General features: G+C 38.6%; 1 protein-coding gene and 1 long non-coding RNA gene across 16 annotated transcripts; one reads left to right on the forward strand and one right to left on the reverse strand.

Annotated features, from left to right (window-relative positions):
• Positions 1-22: 22 nt before the first annotated feature.
• Srsf1 (serine and arginine rich splicing factor 1) lies at positions 23-18,385 on the reverse strand. Of its 15 annotated transcripts, none has more exons than XM_074046163.1 (7): positions 18,052-18,385; positions 17,452-17,636; positions 16,919-17,091; positions 16,036-16,718; positions 10,357-15,116; positions 570-2,014; positions 23-256 (listed from the first exon to the last, which is right to left on the reverse strand). In XM_074046163.1, the coding sequence occupies exons 1-4, from the start codon at positions 18,243-18,245 to the stop codon at positions 16,524-16,526; spliced, it is 747 nt and encodes a 248-aa protein (XP_073902264.1). In that variant the 5' UTR covers positions 18,246-18,385; the 3' UTR covers positions 23-256; positions 570-2,014; positions 10,357-15,116; positions 16,036-16,523. The 15 variants fall into 15 exon arrangements, with proteins under 15 accessions (XP_073902264.1, XP_073902261.1, XP_073902263.1 ...); XM_074046160.1 differs by having other exon boundaries at positions 10,357-11,286; positions 12,939-16,718; XM_074046162.1 differs by having other exon boundaries at positions 570-714; positions 10,357-10,444; positions 11,147-16,718.
• Positions 18,386-18,443: 58 nt separating this feature from the next.
• LOC141413765 (uncharacterized) lies at positions 18,444-23,295 on the forward strand. Its single transcript, XR_012438641.1, has 2 exons — positions 18,444-19,438; positions 22,746-23,295. It is a non-coding gene; the product is annotated as an uncharacterized lncRNA (long non-coding RNA).
• The last annotated feature ends 4,030 nt before the right edge of the window (positions 23,296-27,325 follow it).

The following is a 27,325-nucleotide window of genomic DNA, read 5'->3' on the forward strand; positions in this document are numbered from 1 at the left end:
AAAAAGACAAAAACAAATAAAGTATAGATATGAAATTATTTTAGTCCTTTAGTACAGTTTGCTTCCCTCTTCATCCCCCCAAAACAAAAAACAAACTTCTGGTTGGACAGCGTCAGATGTCAGTGAGATGACCCCAGCCTGTTTGCAGTTCCAAGTCTTCTGTGTAGGCGTCACTGCTACTGGAACTTGGTAGATCAGGAGCCTGTATGATGATGTCCTGAACGTTTTCTATTCTTTCCTCACATAGAGGTAGCTACTGGGAATATCAGAGACAAGCTATTATTAAACAAGCGTCTCCAGTCCAAAAAGTCTGTGTTGGGGAAAGGGCAGGCTATATCAGTGGTATTTTTACAAACTGGTTTTAAAAAATCCCTCAGATGGGCACAATATTTCAAGACTTCAATGTCTTTAAAAACCAACTGACTCCTAGGTCACCTCCATTTATTCTCCTCCAGTCACTTCTAATAAAAATGACATCTCCAAACTTCCCCCATACACGATACATATGGTAGCAGATCTATCCACTAGTGTACAAGTGTATCCCCCCCTCCCACTCTTCCATCAATCACCAGAATGAAGGGGCTGGAAAACGTTGATCTGGTTCCTTTTAGAGCAGATTCCCCATTGGACATTGCCTGGAGGCCTTGGGGATGAAGGAGATGTTCTGCAGTTTGGATCAGTAGCAGAAGCAGGTGCACCAGGGAACAGGCTAGCCTAAGACAGGAGGGGACAGAAGATGATGGAAGAGTTTTGTCATGGTGGGCCCCGTCTCTTACAAATATCCATTAGCCCCACCTTTGGAAAGAAAAAAGATGGTTCAGAAAGCCTAAGTTGATATATACATGCAAGCTTAAGGAGGCAACACAGATGCAAATTTAAGGAACTAAGGAGGTAAACTAAACTCTTATGTTCTTTCTCTCACCTTGGACACTGCATGTCCTCCTTGTATTTTTTATTCAGTGGGTAACAGACTTTGCTTCTTCCTTGCCTTAACACATTCAGGTTGAGGTCTCTAAAAATGCATTCCCTCAGTTTCCCTCCTTTCCTGTATAGCCTCTCCTTCCTAGCAGTTGTCTTTCAAACTGTGGTGAAAATGAAACTTCAGGATTAGGAAAATTGTATCTAATGAAATCATGACTCTAATGACAATATTGTGGATTCTCTTGCAGTTCTTATCCTGAGATCTAGAATCCCTTTCCCCAGCAATTTTTCTCACACCACCGTTAAAGGGCTTTCCCCCACCAACAGCAAGTAGAGATCAAGTGAAAACAATCTAGTTCTCATTGAGGAGTTCAGATACAGAAGTTTTTTTTTTTTTTTAAGAGAACAGCTAATTTCTGTCCCTAAGACAAAACCAAAATTACTGATTTTTTTCCCCCCAACCTCTCCCATTAAAAGAAAATTAACCTTTTAAATTATTATTTTTTTTTGCAGTACTATGGGTTGAACTCAGGACTTCTCAAAAGCCCTCTAACACATGAGACCTACCAGATCCCCAGATGAAATTTTAAATATTGGAATATTTTCCAGAAGGAAAATACCTAAAAACAAAGGGGAACATAATCAGCTCCAACTGTTAAAAGGAATATTATCAAACCAGTAAGATCAAAGACTCCATCCCTTGAAAGGACATTTCTACCTTTGGGACAATATTTTTAACCACAAAATGAGCCACTCTCAGGCCTGCTTTTACAGACTTTACACTGGTGTCCAGTTAAAAGACTACAAATGTCTACAGACAATAAATTTGTCTCAGTTATTCAATTATTAAAATCAGCTTTCAGTGAGTGACTCAATGGTGTTACCTTTAGACATATTTGAAATGTTCAGTGTCTAAGTAAAAACTATATTGTACCTACATCCACCCCAACAAAAGTCAGATTCTCAATTCGCTCTGTTCAGATTCTTCTCACACCAAGCTGTATGACCTGTCACTTAAAACTTTCAGGACCTCACAGTTTCTTCATCTTAAAAATGAAAGCAAAGTACCAATCCCACAAAGACAACCTGTGGACTAAATGAGAAATGCATGTAAAATTCTTAGAACATTTGTGAAATATAACAGGTGCTAAGTAAATTATTTTTATTGGTGTTGAGTGGCTCTGGATTATCTTTGGGGCTGAGACTAACATAGCTAGCTCTAAGCCTGTGTTAGTCCTCAAACTTTCTCTCAAAGTGACATGTTTTTCCCTATCCCTCTCTCATTCAAAGAGCCCTAAGGTAAATGGCCAAAGGACTAATGACATATGACAAAGAAAGATTTAAGATTTGCTTTTCTAAAACCAACTTTTAACAAGTATTAGAAAGTAACAGGATATTTTCTTCTTTGTTAGGAGAGGATTTTAAAGTCCTGAGAATACAGACTTAGAATCCTAGGAATAGAAAGCAATTTTGCTATTGTCGATTGTTTGTCGTTGGGGACTGTTCAACAAACCAAAGCCTAATCAAATCCAAAACTTGAGTAGAGAATGTCTAGTTGAAAGAAACTTTAAATTGGCAAGTTAATAAACTAACTCTTCCCGTAAAAAAGCCAGAACTGACAATTAACAAACTTGCTAATAAAAACCAAGACTGTAATATTTAAAAATACTAAAAAACATTAGCCAGAAAGAAACGTTACCTTTTGCTATCACCCTCAACACAACTGGGGACAAGCACACCAATAATCAGATCAAATGAACTCCTCTCCCCATCTCCCTGCCAGGTCAGAAAATCCCCCAGATTTCTTTGGGAGGAAAGCACAAGTACTCTCATCCCCTTCTACAAGTCCCCAAGATGGATAACCAGCTAAGAGCTTAAAGCCACTTGCCTATGACATATGTGATCAGATACCATATTTGTGTTTTAATTCTACCACTTAAAGCGTTATCACTAGTTACATCTGTCTTAACTGGCAAAGTGAGGAAGAGAAATAATGAAGAATTCCCCGTCCCCCAAATACCTATGTTAGTTCCTTGACAGCTAGAACATAGTCACAGGGAACAAAAGAACAGAGAACAAATCTACTCATATTCCTAGTAAACAGAGTTCAACTAGTACTTAAGGACTCTTGATTTAAAAAAAAAAACAAAAACGCTCTATTGTTTATAAGAAAGGTCATATACCCAAGACTCCAAAAATAAGTCCAAAGTCACAAAAACACATTTATCACCTTAAGTCTTCTTGACTGGCAAAAATCAAAACTAAAATACTAAAACATAAATACTAATTTCCATTTTACAATCCTTAAACGAACGACAGAATATCCAACAAATAGTAAGCAAAATAGCATAGGCTATAAACAGGAAAGAAACTAAGAGAGGTCAAAAATACACCAAGAAATTCAATACATTTGGAAAACACTCTCAGGCACCAACATTTCTCCTTTGGACACCTGTTCCTCACTGCCCTCAGATACCCCAGGCCTAGGGTAATGGCTGAGCTTGAAGGAAAACAACAACAAAAAAACAACCTGACACTTAACAGTCACATAAACTTGGTGGTCCTGAACAAAACTGCAAAGCTTAGCCTCAGTTACAACATTATGCTAATAGTCAAAAACATAAACTAAATCTTCACATAAAGTTGCTCATATATAGAGATGGACTTCTTCTCAGTGGCTATAGCCTCCACCCCAAATACACTGATCTATAATGACATTAAATAGCATTGTTTTTCTCAGCTAAACTGAAAATGCTATTCATGTACAAAAAAAACTTACCAATTTTAATACCTGTCCAAAGGTTATTGCAAAGAGTAGGGCATGGCAAAAACTCATCTAGTGAATACCTGCTACCTCAACTCCAACAGAAACATTTACTCTTCAGTTTCTTCTCTGCTGAGACAATTTGATGTTCAGCTGGGTGTCCCTCTATTCTTGGCAATGAAGAGAACAGGGAAGAGTGAAACAGGTGATGAGAAACCTATGCAGTAGGTTCCCTGGGTGAAGGAAGAAAGCAATAGCAAACTAAAACACTGATGGTCAGAATGACCTTTGGGAAAGCTGCTCCATTCCAGAAAGCAATGCCAACAGATTGTAATGTAAGGCCAGGACAGTGTAAGATCTCGCTAAGATTCTGAAGAGGAAAAACTCTTTTGAGGATGTTTATTGACCAGGATCCTCTTAACTAGAAGTGACCTAAAGTTCTACATTCAGTTACCCAGTCCAGGCATAAAGGATGTGAAGAGATCAGATGAGCTAGTTGTTTAAAGCTCCTAACAGGGACAAAAGCCATACTCAGCATTTACTCTTTAGAGTTGTCAACAATACATTGTTTATCTCTGCTGTCCAAATACTTCACCTGTGGTGCCTGAGTACTGGCAGCAAAGTCTTTGTTAGGTCTGAAGAAATAAGACTAGAATTCCAGGACAGCACAATAGATTTTGATGTAATGAACAAATTACATGGGAAACAATCTAGATTTTTTTCCTATAACACAGTATACAAGGCTCTACTCAACTGGCGGAAGTTGATTTGCTCTCTACTCCCAGGGTCTGACCCTGCCCATGGCTTTCTATTATCCTACCTCTTCAGCTTCCAGCTGTTTCCTCTCATTTCTCCAGTTTCTTGTTTCTCCCCACCTCTCCTTTCACTTTTTCTCCCCATTTAATACTCAGGGAACAGATGGTAAGTAGTCAACCCAAACCAGTGAAAATGCTTCCTGTGCATCAGGTATAAAGCAAGCCCAGAAACAAGACACTGCTAGGGTTGATAATACACATTATTTCCACTTTTCATAGTTTTCATTTTAGGCTGGAAAGTCACAATATACTTACCTTTCACATATGAAAGAATATTTTAATAGCAAGTTATTAAACTAGAAAGATAATATGGGATGAAAAAAATCCTAGTAATACTTCTTAGAGACGGGGGGTTGTTGTATCAGAATTGTTAATGTCCTGTTATAGAAATTCACCCATCATCTCCTACACAGTACACTTCATAAAACTAATGCTGATGCCTAAGGAAGCCCCATGTATGTACTACACTCAAATTTAGCTGAGGCAGTTACTCTGATCGCTTAAGAAAAACATATGGCGGTAAAGTGCAAGTTCATAATACAACCTGTAATCTGATGTGATTAGTCCTATCACCACAAAAGAGAAACTGTAAAAATTCAAAGGTAAACCTACTAGGAGGGTAGACTAAGGGCTAGAGATACAGCTCAGTGATACAGCACTTTTTAAGCATGTAGCTAGTAGGTCCTGGGTTAGAACATCTCCAACAGAGCAAAACAAACAAACAAAAAAACCTCATCTGAGAAAGCAGGGAGAGAGGGAAAGGGACATCTCAAGTCCAATTATCTTATATCACTAGTTAACTGTCAAGTCTCTTTTGGTGGCTTGAAGAACTCAGGTAAACACCCAGTCCTAGAGAGACCACATAGATGTCACCTAAGAGAAACAGCTTAGACACAATCCCAAACTGAGGTCATGAGAATTCCAACACAGAACAATGCATTGAACATTTTGAAAGGCCAGCCAGGACATTCTAGGCACTAGCTTTCCAGTTCACCTTGAATTTTAATCAGCTTGAAGACAAAACAAAGACCGTTCTCCTTAGAAAAATGGCTCACATAGAACTCTCAGAATTATTATGGAAGTATTGCTATCTCGGTAAGCAAATATTTACTGAGCACTTACTAAATACTAGGTGCTATATTAGGCATTGGAAATACTTTTAAGGATCTTCTCCAATAGAGAAATTGAGACTTAAAAACCAGTAACACATTTGTATAAAGTAATTAAGGAGCACTGGGAAGGAGGCAAAAAATTTAAAGGGGTTATTTGCTCCCTATGTAATACCAAATCTAAGACTTCAACTTATTGGCTCTCACATAAGTGATGGCTTTGACACTGTAGACTACCTCAGGCTGAATATAAAAACTGGTCCTATAAGGCTGCAAATATTTTTATTAAAAACTGGAAAATGGGAAGTCACCACACACTGGCTTTTGAAACTCACCTAAGCATGATTCAATCTGTTTGCTTTTGTGGCTCTTTCACTGATACAAATTTTACTTGGCTATCAAAATAAATGCAGTTATATAGGCATCTACCCATTCAGATTCTTTTGTATCCTGTTATCTTTTATAGGTTGCTGCTGAGTTACTGGGTGGCTAGCTAAGCCCTGACCTCTACGTGACCTGCTGTCCTTTCATGGGGCCAGTTTGACTAGTAGGGGCCAAAAAAGGGCAAAGGCTTCTCTGAGATCTGGCTGTGTACTGCACACTAGGAAGCCAGGGAGTCAAGCATTCTACTGTCTTGGGGCTGGGCTCTGGGCAGTAGCCAATCTAATTACATGAACTGGTCTGAAGAGCCCTCAGCTCTTCCTGGGTCAAAGACAGCACCATGGGACACCCTGGTGGCATCAGGTCGCTATTACAGCTGGTATTCACCAAGTCAAGACTTTTCTCCCCTTAAAGAGCCTCCCAACTAGAAAAGGCAGACTGGCTAAAAAAGCAGTGAGGGCTGGCGGAGGAGTGAGTGGCTCAAGCGGTAAGAGCTGAACAAGTTTGAGGTCCTGAGTTCAAACCCCATTAAGATCTGGGTTCAAGTTTTGATCTTGCCACTTCAGCATCTCTAAAGCTGTTTCCTTAAACAGCAAAATAAGGCTAATAGTATTTGAGGATTAAAATATATCAATGTATATGAAGAGTCAGTCATTACTTTAAGAAACATCATGGCTTTGCTACTTGGGGGGCAGAGATTAAGAGGACCGTGGTCTGAGACTGGCCCTCAGCAAAAGCAAGAGACCCTAAAAAGGGCTTAAGTGCTACAGCTCTTGCCTAACAAGTGCAAGGTTCTGAGTTCAAACCTCAGTACTACCAAAAACCAAAACAATAACAAAAACACCAGAAACATCAGGTATTCATTTTCCCTCAGAGTTTTTCCATTAAAAAAAAAATAGCAAGATTAAAGAGCATAAATCCTTGAGATTCTACTCTGGGAATAAGCCAGTTCTGGTCAGAGGAGCACACTGAATTTCAGATCTAAGCCAAGGCACCATACTTGCCTTGGATTTCATTTAATGTATTTATTCCCAAACACTAAGGTGTGTGCACTAGCATACTGGGCATCTTGAAAGAAAAGTTGGAAGTTAAATAACCATAGTTTTCAGAGTTTACTATGTAGCTAGGGGAAACAAAACACACGAAACTATAGACATTTTTAAGGAGACAGGTAAGTGCATGCATATATGACACACTATTATATAAACATGCTGAAGAAAAGCAAAGCAGAAATAGAATGCAATCACTTCAAGAATGCTTCAGGTATTAGCTGATCAAGGGGTGGAAAAACTTTTAACTGAAGGAATGGGGCTACTTGTGGGATTTGAGGCATGGAGAGTTGAAATATATGTATGCTAGACTTCTACTTGAGAAATGCTTCAGCTAGTTGGTCTTTTATCAGCCTAAAGACTAGGGTCTGGGTCCTGAAGTTTAACTTCAGTTAAGCTTTTTCCTCATCCAACAAAGTAACATACTATCCATCTCTTCAGTAAATAATTATGTATGCAGGGTATGGTGGTGCAGACTGTAATACCAGTCCCTGGGAAGGTAAGGCAGGAGGATCTAAGGGCTATATAGAGACCCTGACTCAAAAATAAACCCTTTAATGTATGGATTCCTCTTAACACTTACTGATCAAAAAAAAAAGATAATTTTAATTTCAACCCCTATGAGAAGTCTGAAGTCTGCAGGGGATTCTCACTGAGGCAGGATCACCTATGTTCAGAGGTGATTTAGGTTTCTTCTCTAAGAATCAAGCTCAAGAAAGATATGGAAAGGAGATCTATGAGGAAGCAAAAGAAATGCTTATTAGCTTTTATGTTTGTTTTTCCTTGAGACAGGGTCTTGTGGTAATTCGCCTGCCTTAACCTCCCAAGTGCTGAGATTACAGATGTAAGCCACCATGCCAAGCTGACGCCATCAATTCATATTTACTTATTTTGAAGAGACTGAGGTTTGAACTCAGGGATTTATGCTTGCAAAGCAGGTGCTCTACCACGTGAGTCACATTTTTGCTTTGGTTATTTTGAAGATGGGGTCTCACAAACTATTTGCCAAGGATGGCCTCAAATGGAGATACTCCACCCTATCTGTCTCCCAAGTAGTTAGGATTACAGGCGAGAGCCACCAGTGCCTGTCTGTTTTGTTTTCTTGAGACGGGGTCTTGATGGGTAGCCCAGGCTTGCCTCAAACTCACAATCCTGTCTCAGCCACTCCAATGCTGGGAGGCTAGGATTACAGCATGTCACCAGTCCTGGCTTAATGATACCAATTTTTATGGTCTATATTATCTATCTTACAAGACTTTTTTACTTTGCAAGACTAATTTTTGGGAGCAACATTTACTTTTCCAATTGTACTTGGGCTTATGCTAGCATTTGAATTTCCTGGCTTCAAATCTGAAGAATTACCTAATCTAAGGTTAGGATTAAAATACTTTCTCCAATAATCCACTCACAGTTAACCAGTAAGTTGTGAAATACAGACTTCGATAGCTTTTAGGGAATACCAAGTTATTCCCATCTCCTTTCAATCAATTCTTATTAACCTGGGTCAGCAATGCATTTAGTTCACTAGGAAAATGAGTGTTACAAAAGTTCTATTAAATTAGTACATGCAAAACATTCAATAGTTAAGGTAAATTGTGAGGGGACTAAATGCATTTGGAGAAAATCGCTATTAAAGTATTTTAGCAGCTTGCTTCTTATATATTTTTCAATGAAGTACGACTTGAGTTGAACCTTTGAGAATTAAGATTGAAGCAAGATCGCTAAAGTGAGAGTGTGTTAGGGGTGTAAGGAGGGGAAGAGCCTGAACCTATAACCAGAAACACAGAAGCAAAACCAAACATGATCAGTATTTACCAGTCAAGGAGATGTGATAGTGATACACTGAAAGGCAGAATATTCACTGATTCACATTAAGAGTCAGATTTGACAGTGTTAGTCAGGACTAACACTGAACCAGTTAAAACACTTTAGTAATGAATTTGGGTATATAGACTGGATGGCAAATGGAGATGGATGACAAATCCAAGCAGCAAATTCTGGAAAAAAAAAAAAAAAAGATACCCACACATTGGCAAACACCTATAATCTCAGCACTATGGGAGGCTGGAAGATTGAGTTTGAGGCCAACCTGGATTACACAGTGTGACTGACTGTGTCTCAAAACCACCTGCCAAGTAAGCAAGACTTCTACTTTGGCCTCAGTTATAGATGCAATGGCACTGGGGCTAAGACACAGAACTTTACTATTGCTATAATTTACTACCTGGTCTGGTTTCTTTTTATAGTATCCGTGCTGTACAGCTTATCAACATTCTACATTTTCTTTTTGGTGGTACTGGGGCTTGAACCTAAGGCCTCGGCACTTGGCAGGCAGGTGCTCTACCATTTGCTCTACATCACTCTTAGTATTTTGTGACTCAAATTTCTAGGCATGCCACTGTTAAGGGTAAGATATTTAGCTTAGGCGTTTCAGTTCCACTTAAAGGCTGTAAAGTTCTTATTTGAGATGCTGCAGTCCATGCCTATGTATTAAATTTTAAACCTTAATTATTGCTACAAACTGAAAGCATGTCCCAAACTTAAAGGCTCTCTAAAGCCCAACACCCTGTGGACCAATTTCATCATGCCTTCTGGCATTTTAACAATCTAAGTTTAGCCCCTCTCTTTTACAAAGGAAATTCTGAATTTTTGTTTGTGGTTCTTTCTCCAGTGCATTTTTGCAGAAACTTTACTTTGGGGGAAAAAAATGTTTGCTTCTAGTAAATAAAGGTAAATTATATAATAAAGCTTGACTCTTTTTAAAGATGGGGATATTAAAAAAGAAAGAAAGAAAGAAAGAAAAAAGTCCCTGATGACAGTCTTCATCCCAAGGTGCCTCCTTCTGGTGGGAGTGTGAGTGGAATTAGCAGGTGGGGGCCTACATTTTTTTTTTAACAGGATCCATTAGAAGCTACATGGTTTCTGCAGAAATCAAAGGCCCCTTGTGGTTTGTTTTAAACTACACTGTATCTAAAGTCTTTATCTTATTTTTTTCTTGCTTTTTCTTTTGACATATATAAAAGTTGTGGGAAATTTGGTTTATTGGTATCTATGTAAAAGACAATCTGGTTAGATGTTAGTTTGGGTCTATCTTTCTCAAGTTAAATGATTAAAAGGACACCAGAATCAGCATTTTTTTTTGAGCAATCTATGTAGCCTAGGCTGGCCTCAAACTCACAATCCTCCTGCTTCAGCTTCTCCAAGTGCTAGGATTACTAGAGTGCGCCACCACACCAAGGTAAGTTTTTTTTTTTTTTTTTTTTAAATTAAAGACAGGCGCAACCCAACTTGCAGCAAATCTACTAGTGAGCAACTACCTTTTTTTTGTAGCCTCCCTTGCTGAATATTAGCTCATCAGGTAGGGAAATTCTTCCTATTGTGTAAACTTGGTCAATTTCTTCTCCCCTGCCAAAAAAACAAAGACAAAAACCTAATTTCTTTGTCTACTTTTATTTTTCAAAACAGACAAGTTTCTAATACTGTTTTAACGCCAGTATTCCTATACCCACCTTCTAGATAACTAATTCCCATCAAGTGGGTTTAAAACTTTTAACATAGTATTATTAGTGATAATTTAATACTTTAAACAGGAAGTATGTTTGTGTCCCTTCCATTTTTATAATACAAACTTGGGGGCAGGGGGAACTAGAATGACAAACACTAAAACTTTTACTTTCAATTTCTAGCTCTTAAAATGCCATTAAACATGTCAAGAGATCTGTACTAATATTCTGATTACAAAATACAAAACCTAGGAAATAAAAATGCTATCTTATTCAGCAACAAAAAGGAGTTATATACACACACACACATATACAAAAGGCACATTTTTCCTTGTACATAACCATGATTATGCCTAGATCTTTTCATTTTTGTAGCACAATGGGCCTTGCTACTCCCAATTCTTACATTCCTGGCCTTGCCTAGAGGTAAGAAGGTAGACAGAAATATAAGCAGATGTATATCCATGAGCACATCTTCTGATTTACAGAAGTTGGGTACCTCTAAAGCACTATTCAAAACCTAAAATGATCAAGCTGTTGAAAGAGAAAGGGTATCACTCAACAGACAAAAAGGCAATAGTAAAGCTATAGTAAGGAAACTTACCCAAACCATCTAATTTTATTGCTGATCCAGATCAAGGTAATTGGTCTCCTCACTCCTGTAAGGATTCTTTACAGTAGGGATAATTTCCTGGCTTGTGTCAAAGCTCCCTCTAGTGGCTATATGATTTTTCCTATCATATACTCCAATGGAGAATGAAAGACAACATTGTAAAAATTTACTCATCTGACATCCCTACATTTGTTCAAAGTATACACGGTAGAGCTGAGCAGTGCCCTACAGCTCTGTATTGATACACTTCTAATCAGTAACTGACAGATGATACTTAGTAGTACTTAGTAGTACTGCTAAGACATTTAACCTGGTGCTTCAACTATTTGTACTAAGATGATAAAGGCACAGCTAAGCTCTTATTTCATATTTTACTTACCTAAATGGTGATCTGCTTATGAAACAGCATGTATAACTTCTCTCCCTTTGATAACTCAACCTAACACGTATTAAAATGTACTATAAACTGAGGATGCACCTCAGTGGTAGAACACTTGCCTAACAGGTGAAGGCCTGGGTTCAAATGTCCAGCACAGCCACCCCCAACCCCAAAAAAACTGTAAACCAAGGTTATTTCTACAATTAACTTTCATATGACAAAAACTAATCTATTTACCTTATTTTCCAAGTACCAAGTAGAAGCACCATGTGATTTTTATTAGAGAAAAAAAAGCCTTTCCTTGATCTTACAAACATAACTACCTTCAGGGTTATCAGGCATACAGCTTTCAAAGATAGCAAGCACTCCAAAATTCTCCATCACAGAAATAAGTGCTGGCTTGAAACCCTGTAACTTTATGGGTTTAGGTCTAAGGCACAAATTATCTTGCCACGATTACTATCTGTTCACTAATCACAATAGACATAAGCAATCCTTTCCTTCTCTTTACCTTCCTTTTAATTCTAGCCTTTCTCCCACAGGATCAGATTAATGTTTATATGAAGCAGAAACAATCCCTCGAAACAGAGTATTGTACTACAGTCTGGGTAGATGAACGTTTCCTATGAAGTGTAACTGAGTCTACTGTAGTAACAGGATACAATGTGGGTCATACTTTTTCTTCTAGCAGCAGAATGGCCTAAAAGATGGAGAACTTAAATCTTAAATATAAAGTAACAGGCTTGTTTTTACTCACACCCACAATCACACACAGCATTAAGCCTGCATGTTCTAGTACAGTTCTACAATCCCTTATGTGAACTCTTGAGGGCAGATGTATTTGGGGTTCATGGTGCTCTCAGTGTGTAATGAAAGTGAAGGGATCAATTCTAGTCAGCTTTTACATTCAACTGGCATTAATGAACAAATCTATCCAGGGTTTTTGAAGACTTCAAAATTGTGAAGAGATTGTGAATCTGCTTTTGCTCTTCATATTGTTATCGTAATAAGCCACAGGTGGTTAAGTAACAACTTCAGTCTGATACATTCTCTTCTTTTAATACTATTTATATAGTAAATACATACATTTCATTTGTAATTTCTTACAAATTTCATATACAAAGCAAAAAAGGCAAACGTAAAAATTCACCACAGAAACCTAAAAATTACACCAGCCCTAAGGAGCAAAACATGGTTCATAGATAAATTAGAAAAGCTAATTCTAGAACTAATTATATTGAACTAAGCACTAAGATGGGTGGACTTATGGACACTTGAAATTAAAGAATAAAACTTAAGAGAAAAACATTGAAGTAAGGGGAATTACATTCCATACATTTAAAAAATTTAGTCTTCTAAGATTCAGATCCCAAACAATTAGGAATCAGAAAAAGGGTTTCTTACCTTTTATCTCCAGGAGGATGTGGGCTGAACAGCAAGATGAATTATTCAATCAGATGTTATGAAAAGTAATTGCTTCTTAGAAACTTAAGTGCTTTCTTGGTTAGAAAATAAACTAATCATAGGTTCCCTACAATATTCTAATGGGACATAGAAAGGAAAAATTCAAGAAGGCTTTTTAGTTCCAAGACTGTGACTTTCTTCTACTAATTGCCAATATGGGTAGAGGTCCATTTCCTAAGACTAAAAAAGAACAGGCTTTATTCTCCTGTCTCAATTTTAGCTGCCTGATCATCTTAACTATAAGAATCTACACCTCTCTACCTTTCATAAGCAAGAAGTCCTCTCTATAATCTTCAAACTCAAATTCTACACAGCAGATACTACTTTCTCATTTCAACCTGGGGTTAGAACTATTACAACTTTTAGGACACATTTAACTTAGCTTAAATAGACAACTTTCAGTAAAAGTCATTTCCATTTTGGTCCCCTTTGCAAAATATTCAATAAACCCAGGTTTGATTAAATCTAGCTTGCATTAATCTTTCTTAATCAGTCATTTTGTAGTTTCCCTTTAATAAGCTGATGTATCTAAAAATATTCTACACATGAAAAACTTAACTTCAAGCACATTATATAAACCTTCAGAATTAAGAGAGCAAGTTTCTTGGTCATTGTACTTTGAATTCCTAACTACTACAACTACTTAACATTAATGAACCTACACTAACTGCTTTACAATGAAAACCTAGTTTTCTATTCCTCCTGCCATTCTAGAAAGCTCATTAAAATATACTGGCTAGGTGATCTTATGCAAATCTCGCCTGGACCCCATTCTCCCACTATAAAGATTGCTAGCTTTCTCTAGATTTTAAATTATGTCACCTGAACAATCATCTTAAATTCAGCTTGCAACTGTGATTAGCACCCAAGGGCAAAGTTAAAGATTTAGTTATTTCTGTTGGATACAGAAATTAGTAATTTGTTCATTTTAACTAGCTATGAGGAAATGAGAAGACTGGGAATTTTAAATAAAGCTCCTGTTGTACAACTTAAGCAAGATGTCAGTAAAAAGATGTAAGCATTTGTAGAGTACAAGATATAATTACTGCTTTTGAACATAACAACCTGATGGTTGAGAAGGCTTAAAAGCCAAGACTCACCCAAATAGCCCATCTTCTGACATACTGCTAACATTTCAAAAAGCAAATGTGATTGAGTTCTAATACATGTATGCTAAAGTTAACATTCAATACGTAATTTTTGAGTTTCACTGAGCATATCAAAGGCTATCTCCAAGTTAATACTAATTTATTAGCTATCAACTAATTCTGCACAAGTCTACCCAAAAAATCACCAAGATAGGAAGTATCTGTTAAGTTTTAATCACTCTTTTAGCAAGTATGGAAAGTTTCTTTCAGACTCAATCATCTCGCATTGCCATTACTACATATGGAACTGCCTTTTAAGGCATTCTTAATCATCCCTTTAGGATTTTCACAATTAACAGTAAGAGATGGTTAATACCACTTATTAGATTGCCTTTTAAGAATGTTTAATTTACTAACAAACACAAGTCAGAATCTTATCAATTTAAAGAATTAACTGATAAGACTAGTTACCCAGTTACAATCTTACATGAAGAGGAAAAAGGACAACCATGCATAGTTTTTTAAAAAAATGTTTATTTTTTCAAAGAAAAACGGCAATAGCCAATTGGAAACCTACTTATTCTTCAACTCCAATTTTGTTTTAAATTTAGAAGTGACTTACTGATTTACTATTTTAAACAAACCCCCCCTTTCCCCTTTAAATGTTTACCATCTACTCGTGCTGAATCCTTCCAAGGAGATTGCTCCAGCGTATTATCTCCAGGTCCTCGCTTTGCTCCTTTTACCAAAAAATGCAAAATACAATTCCATCGTGCATCTTAAGGGCTCCAATCGTCAAAAATAGGAAAAAAAAAAAATCTTTGGAATAGCCAATTAAGTTGAATAAAAAAAAAAAAATCCACACGAATGCGGTTTGGTTGGGGCAGGAATCCACTCCTATGTTCCTGGTAATCTGATCCCGCTCCATGAATCCTTGTAATTCATCCTCCCTATCCTATCCACATTATGATTTGAATCCAATGATCCAGCTCCAAGGATTGGGATCCAGTGAGCCCTCTCCAATCCAAACCTTTATAACCAGCAAAACCAAAAAAGAGGAGGCAAAATGTTAGATACTGTAATCAAAAAAGGTTTCTGGGGAATGATGAGTTATGTCTGTCATCAGTTTTACAGATGTACATCAATAACTATCAAATTCCCCAAAACAAGTTTCTGTATGGTGTTCAGATAAACTTTAGAAACTTAATCATCATAGAGACTAATTGGAAGAAGCATTTTATATTTACAGTTCAACTGATAATGTCAACACTTGTTACTGTACAGCGTATTACAGGTTTTGTGGATGCAAAAAGTTATGTAGCTGAGAAGTTTACTGGTATTTGCTACCCACCTAAGTCTAAACTAAATCTAATGCTCCCATTTGCAATTTAATTTGTAAATTAAAGTGTTTTAAACATGAGTCAATTATGAATATTAGTTTAAAGGGGAAGGTGAGACTTAAAAGTACTCCCCACTATATTATCTACACCAATACATTGGAATTCTATATTTTGCTGTCATTTTGTCTTAAAAAATGAAAAAGCAACGCTCTATCAGTCACACAGAGGACATGCAGATTTAGCAGTATTGATATTATACTCTATCTGGTTGGAATTAAAGACACCCTGTACCCACATGTACACCAACAGCAGGTCACACATTAACAGTTGTAACTAAGCATTGTGACAAATTAGCCAGTTCTTCCCACATTAGTCCCTATTAAAACAAAAAAGGGGGAAGGGAGCAAAATAACTTGTTACAAAATGGGCAAGGTAATTTTGCCACAATTGCCAAGGTTTAAAGAGCAAAGCAATTGTAGCTAAAGTTAACTGCATGTTTGCACGTGTTTTAAGGTAGATCTACATATAATCATTTTTTAAATCTTTGCCTTTTTAGTATAAGGTCAATACTGCCAATTTCATCTGTGACAATAGCACTTGGAGTCATACCATTGCCTCCATTATTGATCTGATCCTCCTCAATCCTCCTTTTGACAATCCTAAAATGATTGAAATGTGCTCCACAATCCTTAATCCAAAGCATTCTTAATCCATCTCTTCAGATATGTCTACAGAAAGACACATGAAAAGCAAGATAAACATAAGAACTTCCCCAGGTAAGATAACCACAAACACCCCCAACATCCCAGTTCACACAAACCAGAGCAGAATAGACAATTACACAATATCACAGTCTGAAGAGCATGGAGAGTTAACTAAATTTAAACAATCCTGTCTATGACATCACTTAAAATACAATTTATCAAAGACATGAGGGGAATGTAGATGTTAGGAGCAAGGGGATATTACACAAGAATGCAGTTCAACACTTTAGCCCATTCTGAACAAAACAGTTTGAATTAAAAAATGAAAAGATTGTACTGAGTAAAGGAAAACTGTATACAACATGGGTTCTACAAAAAGTGTCACCAATCATCTTATGTACGAGAGCGAGATCTGCTATGACGGGGAGAATAGCGTGGTGATCCTCTGCTTCTCCTTGGGGAGTAACTGCGACTCCTGCTGTTGCTTCTGCTACGGCTTCTGCTACGACTACGGCTTCGAGATCGAGATCTTCCATAACTTGGACTTCTGGGCCCATCAACTTTAACCCGGATGTAGGCAGTTTCTCCCTATTGGATAGACAGAACTTTCCATTGAAAGATCTAAGCTTTCACCTGTCTTCAGGCATGCTGAATGAACACAAAGTAACTAAAACCAGGTATCTGGCATTTACTTGGACACCCTTGCCTGAATTCTTACCTTCGCACTTCACTGTTAAGACCACTGTATCCAATTCTGGCCAAAGAAAAGAATTAAGTGTATAACCTACCTCGTGAGATCTAAACTTAGTGTTATCCAGTTTTCGAACTGCATAGGTCATATCTTCTTTCCGTACAAACTCCACGACACCAGTGCCATCTCGGTAAACATCAGCATAACATACATCACCTGCTTCACGCATGTGATCCTTTAAGTCCTGCCAGCTTCCACTTGGAGGCAGTCCTGAAAAAGTGATTATTTCCCCCCCCCTTAATATTGATTCTCCTCAATTTCACGTGAGATTTACAATGCACATGAGAACAAAGATTACTTTAAAATACTTGATTGTACTTAAGTGCTTCCAGGTAAAGAGCTGGTAAGATTCTGAGATCCAGAGTCCAAATTTATTTGTAAAGGACCTTCATACTCTAGTACCGAAACCTAATCTGGGGCAAATCACCACCACAGAAATATTTATTTATTTTTTTTAATTGACTTGAATTCAGCACCCCGCCACCTGAAGTAATTTAAATAAACATCTAGCACTTAGGCACCGGCTATGTTAAGGACACACTAGAAACTCACAAGAGGGGGAAGACTCACCAGAGACAACTACTCTGTTTTCAGATCGCCTGGATGGGGGGCCATAGCGGCCTCGGGGAGCTCCACCACCTCCACCCCCGCCGCCGCCTCGGCCTGTACCGCGGCCGCTCCGGGGAAACTCCACCCGCAGACGGTACCCGTCGTAATCATAGCCGTCGCGACCGTACACCGCGTCTTCCGCGTCCCTGCGTGATCACAGAAGGCGGAGGGGATGAGAGGAGAGAGGGACCCGCGGGAGAAGTCAGCTCGGCCGCCCCGCACATGCGCACCCAGGGCGGACGGGCCCACATGCGCTGCATAATGGGGCGGCCCCTCCCCCACCCGGAGACACGCCAGGCTGGTCACTACCTAGCCAGCCCTCCGCGCCTCAGTTTCCCGCTACGGACCTGCGCGTGGGCTCCGCGGGGACGTGCAAGGCACCCGACCACCCCAGACGCCCCACCGACTCGGCTCCTTACCCGATTCCTGCAGGGGCGAGAGCGCCTCGCCCCCAGCCTAAAGAGCCCCTCCTTCCCCATTATGTTAAGGCCTCGGAGCCTTCCCCAACTACCAGTACTCCAGCCTATTTCCTCAAGGCCCCCAAGCCCCATGCTGCCTCACCGCGGGTCCTCGAACTCAACGAAGGCGAAGGGCGGTCCCCCGCGGCGATTCTTGAGGTCGATGTCACGGATAGCGCCGTATTTGTAAAACACGTCCTCAATGTCCTTGGTTCGGATATCTGGAGGTAAGTTACCCACGTAGATGCGGCAGTCGTTGTTCCCTGCTGGGCCACGAATCACACCACCTCCCGACATGGCGGCGACGAAAAGCGCGGACTCGAAAAAGAGGCCTTCCCACCAAGCCTAGCGCACGGCAGAGCGAGCCGCAGCGGCACCACGTCTCCCGCGGCCCCTCCAAAATGGCGCCTTTATCAGCTCGGCGCACGGATATGGGGGGAGGGAGGAAGAGAAGCGGGAGGAAGCAGCTATTCGACCTCAATACGCACGCGCAAGAGCGTAACGGGTGTCGAGAGAAGCACGCTCGCGCACGCGCGGCGTCACCCTCCGCATGAAGGGGAAAAAGTCCCTCGTAACCCCGGCTTATGGAGTGATTGACTAGGGAAGCGACCAGCCCTTTTTTTTTTTTTTTTTAAAACTTACATAATCTCGTGAAAGAGGTTATGAAACCCACTTGTGTCTTCAAGGGTAGTTTCGCCAGTTATGAGCCTTTTTGAAAGCAACTCGGCGCCTAGGAAGAATCTGGTAAAAACCTACCCTAGAATCTTGTCCCACCATGCTCCGCGGCGTTAACAGCCTTTGGCGGGAAAGCCTCGGGGGCGGGGCCAAAGGGGGAGGCCGGGCGTTGCTCCGGAAACCAGGATATCTTCTGAGCTTGCAGCTTGTCCTGGAGAGAAGACTTGCAGGTGATTAGATTAAAATCCGGGGTTTAGCTGTATTTTCTTTTCCCGTCTGCGAACAGGCGGTGACTGCTTACGCAATTTGACAAGTGTCTAATTTAGAAGGACCCAGTTTAGATTTCTTAATAAATACATCAAGAACTATTCAACCTTCAAACTATTCAACTCGGGGTATTTTGGTCCAGTTCCCCACCATCCCCGTATTGGGAATTGAACCTTGGGCGTCGCACAGGCTTGGAAGCACTCGACCAGTTGAGCCACGCCTCCAGCGAGAATTTAACTATGTACAGCTCAACTGTCGTTTTAGTGGTGGTGAGTCATATCCCGCCAACCAAGAGGTATAGCCTTCAGGACGCAGATCTCTGTTTCTTTGCCTATTTCTGGGCCTGGCGCAGAGCAGCGGCTTACGGAATGCTTGCCGGATGAATTGTGCCCTTGTTCTTCTTCCTGCTTTCCAAGAAGGAGAAAGAAAAGGAAATACAGAAAATGGATGAGAGAACCGTAACCACTGGAGACCACAGTTGCTGCTCAGTACTCAGCTCCCACCTGCATGCTGACCAAATAAGAACGTTTTACCTTTTTTCCGGAGAGGTCTGGATTTTTATGTGAAATGGGATTTGGTGGAGGTGGCGAGGTTGCGCTGGGGTGGGTCCTAGGGATGGAATCTAGGGCTTTGTGTATGAAATCATGGGATTTTTCAGTGTTGTCAACTTAAATTAAAAATAAAACCAAGCCCTGTAATTATAAATATGTTAAAACATCTGCACCCTGAGTTTGAGAAGAGTTTTCTTCCTATTCTGTATTTGCAACTGTCCTCCCCAAGGATGTAAGGCTGCTTACAGATACCATAAGATATTAAAACTGGATGAAGAAATCAGGGGGAATGGGAAAACAAGGGTTGGTGGATTGAGATGAAGTGGTGTATAAGATTACTTCACAAAATGCCTGCAGTGAGAGCCTGTTGCATACCTGGGAGATGGACTGCAAATTTGACTGCAGCCTTTCCAGAAGTCACAGTACGGAAGGGAACACAAATACATTGAAAATCCAGTACCATATATTTGATATACTGTAAGAACGTTTGTAAATGCCACAGTGTATCCCTACCCAGCACAATTTAAAAAAAAAACAATGAAAATCCAAAATGACTTTGAAATAAAAATAGGTTGTTCAGGAGGACATATTTTCTTAATCATAAAGCTAATTAAAATGTATTTTACAACTAGGTGTGGTAACACATGCCTGTAATTTCCAGCACCCAGAAGGATGAAGCAGGAGGATCACAAATTCCAGACCAATCTAGGCTACATGGTGAAACACTGTCTCACCATGTAGAATATATTCTACAACTGCCTCCCAGTGACCCCCCAAATACAAATTCAATCAGAACTGAGCAGGGATGATTGGGTGCTGTTGCACAAATTACTCCCAAGGCTGAGATCAGAAGGATCATTGTTCAAGGCCAAATTTAGTGAAACCCACCCTACCTCTCTATCTCAACCAATAGCTGGGCAAGTCAACCCAGCTACTGGGGAAGCATAAATAGGGGGATCTTGGTCCAGGCCCTCTAGGACATAAAGCAAGACCCTAATCCTAAAAAAAAAAAAAAAAAAAAAAAAAAGCAGCTGGGCATGGTGGCTCACACCTATAATCCTAGCTATTCAGGAGGCAGAGATCAGGAGGATCGCAGTTAAAAGCCAGCCTGGGCAAATAGTTTGAGAGACCCTACATCAAAAAAAAAAAAAAAAAAAATTCGCGAAAAAAAGGGCTGGTGGCATGGCTCAAGGTGTAGGCCATGAGTTCAAACCTCAGTATCATAATAAATAAGTAAAGCAAAAAGGACTGATGGTGGGGCACAAGTGATAGAGTGGATAGATTGCCTGCCTAGCAAGTTCGAAGGCTTGAGTTCAACCTTAGTCTCCCCACACCCTCTCAAAAAAAGAAAAAGAAAATGAACAGGAATGCTTTTTGAAATTTGAAATTTTTGTTAACTCCTTAATAGAGTCTGTAGATTCCCAAAGGGAAATGGACCTTTGAAAATTTTAGAGGTAAGGATAGATTATCTGCCATCCTTCAGTGATTTTTTTTTGAAACAAAACTTTTCATTAAAGATGAAATAAGATGCTATTTCAATAAATTTATTCAGTTTCTAGCACTGTTCCACTCAGTGGCAGAAAATGTGAGGTTTTGGGTTTTTTTTAAATAATTTTCAGCAAATTTGTGTGTTGATTCCACAGTTATTTACTGAGCATGTTTTCTTTCTGTTCTAGCTTATCCATTAATTTAGATTTTTTTTCAGGCTCATCTGTTTGTGTGTTTTAAGACAAGGTTTTGCTATGTAGCCCAGGCTGGTCTAGAACTATCCTCCTGCCTCAGCCTCCTGGTTGGTTTTAATTTAAAGACATTTGCATTCCAGAAAAATATGAAAACTATGAATTTTCACTTTGATTTATTTTTGTCTGATTTAATGCAGTCATTTTTTATTTTGCTCAGTTCAAAGGAATACAAGACAGAACTTAATATAGTGACAGGACATTTAAAAAAAAATACTCTTGGCGGAGTGACTCAAGTGGTAGAGTACCTGCTTAGCAAGCGTGAGGTCCTGAGTTCAAACCCCAATGCTGCCAAAAAAAAATTAAAGTATTTATATTGTTGTGATACTGGGGATTGAACTAAGGGCCTCATGCTTGCTAGGCAATCACTCTTATCACTTGAGCCACACCTCCAATCTGTGATAGGACATTGTTGTTTTCTACTTCTTTACATTTCTCTTCTTATATTTGAATCCAGGACATCCCCAGATAGGTGTCCTGGGGTTGATGATGAGTCAGTGTGTGGTGGGGATAGTCTAGATGGCCATTTATGGAGGAAGGGATTAGCTTGGTGATTATTATAGTTAAGAATGTGATGCTAACTGTTTTCAGTGCACCAGAATTAGTGAACATAATGGTCAGGAGTACTTGATTCCTGTATGTACAGCAGTTTACTTCCAGGAAGAATTCACTTGCAGGATTCTCTGTTCCCTTACTCCATTTGTTTCAGTGATAAATATTCCCAGAAAATGAAAATAGTATATATTTTTAATTTCATTTATATGTCTCATTTTCCCTAGTAAGTTATGTTGAGAATATGTTTCTACTGTAACTTCTATTATTACCAGTAAATTCTCTGTTAAAATGAATAATATTGACTATTTACTGACTATTCTTTGGATAAGGTGAGACAGTAGATGAACAGAATGTTTCTATGGAAACTTCTTCATGTTGCTGTCAGTGAATAGAGACAAGGGGTACAAGGATTGTTTTTCAGTTCACAGTATAATAAAAGACAGCTACTTTTAAAGCCCAATTAAGTCATCTAATAATATAGGCTTGGTTACTGTATTTTAAGAATGGCCTCCCTCATTCTTTGATTATTCTTGCCTATTTTTTGGCTAATTCCCATCTTTATTATCCCATTATTGATGGCAGTAGGATATGGTTTTGCCAGAAAACAGCTTTTAAAATGATCAAATGACCTGCTACTACATATATGTAGATATAGACATAGACATAGATATATACACCACCTTCCTGTTAGTACCATTGCTCCCTTTCTCCTCTTCCAGCTTGGTTCTTTCTCTTAAAAAGTTAAAACACTAATTCATATTGTACTAATTGGACTTAAGGTATTATATAAAACATGTGGAAGATAGCTTTATTTGCCAAAATGCTACCTGTTTTTTGAGGGAGGAAGCAGTACTGGGGTTTTGAACTCAGTGCTTTGCACTTGCTAGGCAGGTGCTCTATCACTTGAGTCATACCTCCAGCCCTTTTTGCTATGGTTATTTTTGATAGGGTCTTGATTTTTGCCCAGGCCAGCCTTAACTGATTCCTCATATTTGTGCTTCTTCCCACAGTAGCTGGGATGACAGTCTTGCACCACTATTCCCAGTTTTTTCCATTGAGATGGGGGTCTTACTATTTTCCTCGACTGGCGTTGAACCATGATCCTCCCAATCTCAGCCTCCCAAGTAGGTAAGATTACAGGCATGAGCCACTGGTGCCTAGCTCACAATTCTTTTTTGTCTGGAAAAATTTTCAGATTTTGATGAGTTTGGCTTTCTGTGGTGTTAACATAGCATGTCTTTTTCTGTCTCTTTCAACCTATATTTTTATATTTATTGTACTTTTTTTTCTGATGGGGTCTCATGTTGCACAGACTGGTCTAAAACTCATAGACTTAAGTGATCCTACTACTTCAGCTTCCTAAGTACAAGAGTCTGCCACCTACTGCTTCAGCCTCCTGGGACTACAAGAGCCTGCCACCATACATGGTTGCAATTTATTCTTACAGTGTGAGTCCAAATAAATGTTAGCTGTTTTTACTACTACTAGTACTGGAGGTATATGCTTATACTGCTGCAAAAATATGTTAGAGAATTAATTACAATAAAAATTTTATTTGAAGTTTTGAAATTTTGACTTTTCTTCCTTATTTTATTTTTATTAAGTTTTACAGTGCTAGATTACTCCCAGCACCTCTTTCTGTTTTAAAAAGTTATCCTAGATTAGCTGAGCTAAAAACTCTCAGAATTACTTACCTAAATTTGCTTGCAAAGATGACTCCAGAGTTTATATATAATTGCCTAGAACATGAAGTCAGCCGACTATAGGCATCTGGTCAAATCTATCCCATGGACTTCTTTTTATACCCATGAATTAAAAAGTTCACATTTTTCAATGATTGGAAAAAATTCAAAAAATTGTATTTTGTGATGTGAAAATCAAATTTCGTTGTCTATAGATAAGTTTTATTGGGGTGCAGCCATGCCCCTTGTTTATGTATTGTTCAGGGCTGGTTTCAAGCAACAAAGACAGAGTTGAGTAGTGGTAACATAGACTGCATGGTCCATGGACTAAAATATTAAGTACCTGACTTTTTTACGGGTACTAATTTTGGCTTAACCTAATTCAAATATTCAGTTTTGTCATGTCCTCTCCTCCTTATAGATGTTCCTATCATGGGTAATGTGCTGTTACTATTTGTAAGCATAAATAGTTCACTTTTTTCAAGTTATACGTTGCTTACTTGTGCTTCACCAGCCATCACCACAGGTTAGTCATCAGCACTGAAAGCTGGTGGAAATAAACTCTCCTGCTGTCTGCCTAGCCCGGAAGTGGAGGTGTTGCTCTATTCCAATTGCTTGCATTTTTTTGTAGTCAAGTTAATTCAAAATTGTCCAACATTTGTAAGACTAGGTTTCTATGACCATTCTCTCACATTGGAGTGATATTGCCCAAAATAGTCCATAACAATTTTTGTTCTACATAAATATCTATAAATGTTCATCTACAATAGAATTTGCAGATAAAATTTCCAAAATTCACAGACTATTTTTCTAAAGCTCTGGGATCATTTACATTCTGGCTAGTGCTGTCACATTGGCCCCAGGGGGCTACTAGACGTGCATACCCAGTGCAGTCTATAGTCCAGATCCATGACCCAGGCTTCGTTTGTTTGGCTCCCTTCTGCCTCCATGTAGCCCAGTGCTACTCTGCCTCATCAGCTGCAATTCCCTCCATGTTAATTTCTGCTTTTTGTATAATACCAACTCTGAGGGAGAAAAAAATCTTTCCCTTCATCTGAATTTCCATTTCCTGTCTTAAGATCTACCTTGTCATAGGATGATTGAGAACATTTGCCTTTATAGGATTTTCCTCTCTCTCTGCAGAGCTATAACCTCTTCCTCTACCCCCAAAAGAACAATTTCATCAGGTCATAATGGGCCAACATTGACATATTTTCCAAAGTCTGCATTGTTCACTATTATAAATAGGATTATCAGTACATAGTCAAGGTTGAACTCTGCCAGTCAAACATGGTCTGGTACTGTTTTTCCTTTTCCAGCTCCAGTTCTAGGTTAGTGGTGAGAAACAAATCTGAACATCCTTTTATGTGGGCTTCTGGATCTCAGTTTCTGATACAGTGCAAGCAACAGCTTAAGCAAGACTGTACATATTACCGCAAAAACATATCTACATAAAAAGAAAGGAGATATTTCTATCTGTGCATTCCCAGTCTCTCAAGTAATTCTGCAGAGGCAAAGCATTTCTTTATCCCAAACAATTTATATGCCCAAGTAATAGACTTGGCTTTGCAATCTAGAATACCTTCATTCAGAAAAATTTTCCCCAGGTTTCGTTTCTTTCTCTATAATTTGCCTCAAGATGGGTAAGTGCTGCTTTAAATTTGTGCAAAGAAAATACTCTATATAAACTACCTACCTCAAAGGAAACAGTCTGCTCTAAAGCATCACTCAGATCTTTACCCTCTATAGATACAATAACTGCTTCTCATCATAATTCACATTTTCTTCACTTCAGCTAAATCCAGGTTTTAAAAATAATAGGCATCTCTTCCTGGGTTCTCTGTCAATGTTTCATTATGTCACAATTCTAAAAAGTTTTTCTAAAATAAATTCTGAATTATTTTACAACTATATATGAGTATCTGGGGCTTTAGTTATGTTTCCTACCTGACACTGTAGTCCTAAAATTCTCTAGTTGTGCCTAGCTAGTGGCTCAAGCCTATAATCCTAGCTTCTCTGGGGGCAGAGAGCAGGAGAATCACAGTTCTAAGCCAGCCTGGAAAAATAGTTTTCGAAACCCTATTTCGAAAAAACCCATTACAAAAAAGGACTGGTGTAGTAGATCAAATGGTAGAGTGCCTGCCTAGCAAATATGAGGCCCTGAGTTCAAATCCCAGTACTGCCAAAAAAAATTCTCTAGTTGCCCTTAAGAAAATACATTTCTAAAGATATTTAAGTAAGAATTTGTGTTCAACTATTAGAATGCCAAAGCTATGCCCCAACAGACTTACTGTCTTTGTAGAGCTTCAATCATTTTTTGTGCCTTTGCTTAATATAAGTATAATAAATAATAAAATATATAATAAATATACTATAATATATAAAGCATAATATAAATAAACTTGCTTAAATGAAAGTAGACACTTTTTGGGGGGGTGGAGTAAATTAATAGAGGTTCTTGCCAAGCATGGTTTGCACTGTACTAATTTATTAAAACATTTTCCAAGATTTGTACCACTATAAATGCTACTGTCAGCTAGTTTCTGTTAGGTAAGGCTGAAATAATAACCTCTAAGACCTCAGTGGCTTAACAAAATAATCAAGGTTTATTTCTTGCTTATGTTACATATTGGCACCCATGGGTTGGCAAAGAGGCACTGCTGTATGTATCTTACTACTAAAAGACATATAATAGTGTAGTGGAAAGATGGACTTTGAACAAGAAGGATTTGGGTTTAAGTTCTCTTAAACCATTTCCTAGTTAATGCTATTTTAAACAACTCCCCTAACTGCTGAAGCCTTTGTCTCTCCATCTATAAATTGGGGATATAACAACATTTCCAAGGCTGTTGTGAAGATAAATGAAATAATGTGGAAATCAACTATTGTACAGTGCCCTGCACGTAGAGGTTCTCAGTAATTAGCAGTGATTATTATCCAAACTCTGAAAACTTTGCCCTTGGTTTTCCAACATTTGTGGGTTAGACTTTGTTCTACTACATCACTCTTCTCTGAAGGAAGAAATAAGAAGTGAAACTCTAGTGTGTTTGTCCTATGACTAATTTGATATTGTGGATAAAAAGCTTAGTGGAAAAGAAGTTTGAAATTCTTGCCTGAATTAAGATTATTGTTTTATTTTTATTTTTAAGGGGCTAAATATAGCCTGTGCTAAAAAAAAATTCCCCTATGTGTTTCCTAGAGAAATAGAAGTATCCTGACCATGACGGACATAGCTTCTAATGCTACCTGAATATATACCCGCAGGAAATGTGATGTAGCTCTTTTGCTTTTCTCAGCTTCCAAAGACTATCTTCATAGTACAAAAGCTGACAGGATGTTGAAACCTCCTGGTTAATTCCTTTCTCTGTTGCTTTGGGGCTTGTCTAGGTGTTTTTATTTCATTTTGTTTTTAACAATTATCTATTTGGAAAGACAATTCAGGTTTCCTTCCCCTGCTTATCTATTTGGTGTGCTGAGCAGCACCTATTCTTGAAAAAGTATAAATTTTGGAGTCAAAACAGATCTAATTTGAATCCTGACACCTCCACTTACTGGTTGTATTATCCTGGACATCTAAATTAATATCCTTTTAGTCATCAGTTTTTCACTCTCATTCAAGACATTTATTAAGTGTTCTCTGCATACCTGGCCTGGGCTAGACTTAGGCATACAAAATTACAACATATCTGCCCAGGACAGCATGCCGGTGGTCTACCATAGATGGTGTCCTACAAACATTCCTGAGCACTCACACAAATAAAACATCTTTTCTTAGCACAAACCCTTCATACACATAACTTTTACCTATTATACACTTGAACTTCTACATTATTATATTGTGTACATAAGACTTTTTTTTCGAGACAGAGTTTCACTCTGTAGCCAGAATGATTAGAATAGAACTCTCT

This window comes from Castor canadensis, chromosome 11 (assembly GCF_047511655.1).
Source record: "Castor canadensis chromosome 11, mCasCan1.hap1v2, whole genome shotgun sequence".
In the NCBI taxonomy this organism is placed as follows: Eukaryota; Metazoa; Chordata; class Mammalia; order Rodentia; family Castoridae; genus Castor; species Castor canadensis.

Coding starts and splice junctions, on each gene's coding strand:
- Srsf1 (XM_074046163.1), bottom strand. CDS start 18,245: ATGTCGGGAGGTGGTGTGATTCGTGGCCCAGCAGGGAACAACGACTGC. Junction 17,637..18,051: donor GTTGAGTTCGAGGACCCGCG/GTGAGGCAGCAT, acceptor GTGATCACGCAG/GGACGCGGAAGACGCGGTGT. Junction 16,719..16,918: donor CTAAGTTTAGATCTCACGAG/GTAGGTTATACA, acceptor TCTATCCAATAG/GGAGAAACTGCCTACATCCG.